The 3,441-nt window shown below is 47.2% G+C and overlaps 1 protein-coding gene across 1 annotated transcript; it reads right to left on the bottom strand.

Moving 5' to 3' along the window:
* Positions 1 to 1,525: 1,525 nt before the first annotated feature.
* LOC138617207 (leucine-rich repeat-containing protein 30-like) lies at positions 1,526 to 3,020 on the bottom strand. The gene has a single exon (XM_069691963.1). It carries the CDS (start codon positions 2,700 to 2,702, stop codon positions 1,806 to 1,808), a length of 897 nt encoding a protein of 298 aa, XP_069548064.1. The 5' UTR covers positions 2,703 to 3,020; the 3' UTR covers positions 1,526 to 1,805.
* Between the last annotated feature and the right edge of the window lie 421 nt (positions 3,021 to 3,441).

The raw sequence follows: 3,441 nt of genomic DNA, 5'->3' as shown, positions 1-3,441 counted from the left end.
ATAAAACAAAGTTATTGGAGCACGTCGCAATTAAATAGGATCAGCAAATCCTACAAAGCCTGCTAACTGCAGTCGTGGGCGATCCCTGGTGTACGGCTGACCACCAAGTTAGCACCGTTGACTACGCCGAGGTTGATTGCCGATCACCTTAATTTGTTGTCACATTGCTTGAAGTGTTTGTTGTGTGATTTATTTAGCCGTAGAGACTGTTTGCATTTCATAAACGGATCCCAGACTTTACTTTAGGTCATGAATTGAATGAGACTTGTTTCTGGCAATATATAATGTTCAGTTGGTGTGAAATAGATGGCACGAGCAGACACTGTCATTGTATGTTGCATTAGTACTAAAATAGTAACAGCAACATATGAATTCAGGTCATTTCCCTCACATTGAAGCAATATCTTTATAGGTGCTTTATTTGACAACATGTCCCATGATCATTATCTAGGACAAAGACTTATTCAGGAGGGGTTCATCTATCATGAATGCATGGGTTGTGTGTGTGTGTGTGTGTGTGTGTGTGTGTGTGTGTGTGTGTGTGTGTGTGTGTGTGTGTGTGTGTGTGTGTGTGTGTGTGTGTGTGTGTGTGTGTGTGTGTGTGTGTGTGAGAGAGCATTGCTCAGAGAGAGAGAGAGAGAGAGATAGTGGATAACTCAACAAGCTCGCTAACACTCAGACTGATGTAGTAACAGGTACAAACCAACAGAGGTCACTTTTTTGTCTTTTCAACAGCACTTTCCACCCTCACTGTGATTGGTTAAAATGTGATCTTTGTGTCACCTTGACTGTGACAACAAAGTTGACACAAACGCTGTACGAACTAATTATTCACGTATATATATATATATATATATACACCATTCAGCCATAACCTTGAAACAACTGACAGATGAAGCATTAAGTATAATACAGTAGGATTATAATGTTCTGTTGTTCAATCTAAAATGAGAGAAGTATTGATTTATATTAATGGTTATTTGTGGTGCTGTTGACCTGCACTGGGTTATACTTAAAGAGGTGTTTCTAATATTCTGTCCCTCCTATCTAAATGAATTGGGTTGACAAAATATTATGTTCAGTGCAGTTCAACGCCTCTCTCAATCAGATTGAATAACTGAACATTAGCAGCTCTGCTCTAATCCGATTGAGTGGCACAACATTAAATCGGAGACTAAGTCTCTGCTGTGTTGTGTATTGTGTTTTTTGTTTTGTTTTTTTGTTGCAGATCTTAAGCCCCCTCTCCACATTTCTTTCCACTGACTTTACACACCCGATCCCTATGACCTGAACAAAGAGAATGGTGAGCTGTCGCTGAACTTACCCCCTCTGCCCGCCTCGCCACCACCAACGGGCCCAACAAGATCAACTGACCAGTAATCAGCACCCAAATGTAGACCTGTGAATTTTTTTGCGTGAGCTGCGCGACTCGTGCTGACCCCTTTACTGTGCCTCAACAAATGTTTAGACGTGACACGGTATCTACTAGTTGTTTATTTATATTCAGAATTTTATGTTACATAAAAAAATGGGAAATCTATTTGTCAGTCAGTAAAAACTATTACAGAGCAATGGTCCTTTGGCTTGAGTCATATCAGGCAGACGGTAGGAGGTAACAGAAGACTCAGAGCATGACTACCACGTGCCAAGGGACAGATTTGTGCCAGCATCCCCTTACAACACACTCTTATAGACACACACACACACACACACACACACACACACACACACACACACACACACACACACACACACACACACACACACACACACACACACACACACACACACACAGGGGTCGGCCCTCATGTGGGCTTGAGGTAGTTATAAAGAGCACTTAGTCCTCCTTGCAGCACCTCCTGGATAGGCTTGAGGAGGGGGTTATGGATAATATGGAGGCCCTTATCCATCGGGTGGCAGGCCAACCGCCCGAGTCGGCTCAGTAGGTACAGTTCCATCGGCACACTTTGCAGATCATTGAAGTCAACGTTGAGGAGTTCTAGAGACTCCAGGAAGCACAGCGTCTTAGGCAGCGTGTGTATACTGTTTCCCTCCACGATGAGGATCTTCAAGTTAACCAGGTCCTGGATCTGGTCCGCGATGGTCTCCAGACGGTTGCAGGCCAGGTGGAGGAAGACCAGGCCCTTCATGCTGTAGACGCAGGTGGGGATGTGAACGATGCGGTTGTGGCTGAGGTTGAGTTTGGTCAGACTGTGTATGGCTGCCAGGCTGCCGGGGAGGGCCGTGATCTGATTGTTGGCCAGGCTGAGCACCTCCAGGCAGGCGCAGGAGCCCAGCTCCTCGGGGACCTCGCTGAGGCGGTTGCGACAGGCGAAGAGCACGCGGAGCCTCTTCAGGAGGCCGATCTCGGGCGGCAGGCTGGACAGGTTGTTCCCCCATAAGTTGAGAATCACCAGATTGTCCAGGGCGCCCAGGGCAGGGGGCAAAGAGCACAGGCAGTTCATGGACAAGTTTAACTTCTGAAGCTCTCGCAGCTCCCACAGCTCAGCGGGGGTTTCGCCGAGCCCCCGCATGGCCAGACTTAACGTGCTGTAACCGAAGTGCACCGTGGCGAGTCTGCGGAACCTCTCAGCAGCCGAGGACAGGCTGGGCTGCTCGTCTCTAATGCTCTTCCTCCCGTGACTCACGCTCACCTCGTTCAACTCTTTGTTGGACAAACTGCGAGACTGCTTCCCACCCATCGTCCTCGCAGTGCTGTCGATTTTAGCACTTATAATAAGATGTCAGCATGACAGCTGAATCACAAAACTCTTGGAACATTGAGAGGATCGCAAAGGATAAATGCTTCTGATTGATCTCCAGGGTTGTTGAACCTTGCCACGCAGAACATCATCAGCTCCAGTGGCGCTGTAGTATCTGGTTGAAGCAGAACTCCTGATGTTTGGCAGCAGTTACATGAAGTCCTGGCTGGGTTTTTCTCACCGTGCGGAGTAGCAGGCTGCTGTAACAGAGCACTGTGGGGGCTCGTGGTGTGCGTCTCCCAGACCGACTGCCTGACTTACTGGATTTCATTCCCCAGCTGGTCCTGTCACTTCTCAAGTCCACAGATAGCACCCTGCTACCCCTCCCACTGCCCGAGGCCCGGGCTGGGCATAGGATGTTGGGTAAGCTCAATCAGTTGAGGTCACTGCCATGATCTCATAGACCAACACACAGAAATACTCTGGGGCTCACACATGCTGTCACACATGGTACATAACCACGTCTATTTTGCTTGTAAAATGGAAGCTACACCTTCTATTTTTTTGTGAGCATTGTTGAAATTATTTTTACAAAAGGATTCAGATATTAAAACACACACTATCTGGCTCACCACAATCTCTTCTCCCATTTTATCGGCCCCTGCTCCTTTGTGCATGTTCTTTGGTCTCCACTTAAATATGGCACCAAGCTGGCAGCCGTGAAAACACTTTATCATCT

This window comes from Brachyistius frenatus, unplaced genomic scaffold, assembly GCF_029030835.1.
Source record: "Brachyistius frenatus isolate BFR_SWC_R1_liver_20210118 unplaced genomic scaffold, ASM2903083v1 Contig_12, whole genome shotgun sequence".
NCBI classification, from domain to species: Eukaryota; Metazoa; Chordata; class Actinopteri; family Embiotocidae; genus Brachyistius; species Brachyistius frenatus.
This window is presented reverse-complemented; position numbering and strand designations above follow the sequence as displayed.

Bases quoted from the DNA above. Each gene is read 5' to 3' on its own strand.
- LOC138617207 (XM_069691963.1), bottom strand. From the start codon at position 2,702: ATGGGTGGGAAGCAGTCTCGCAGTTTGTCCAACAAAGAGTTGAACGAG.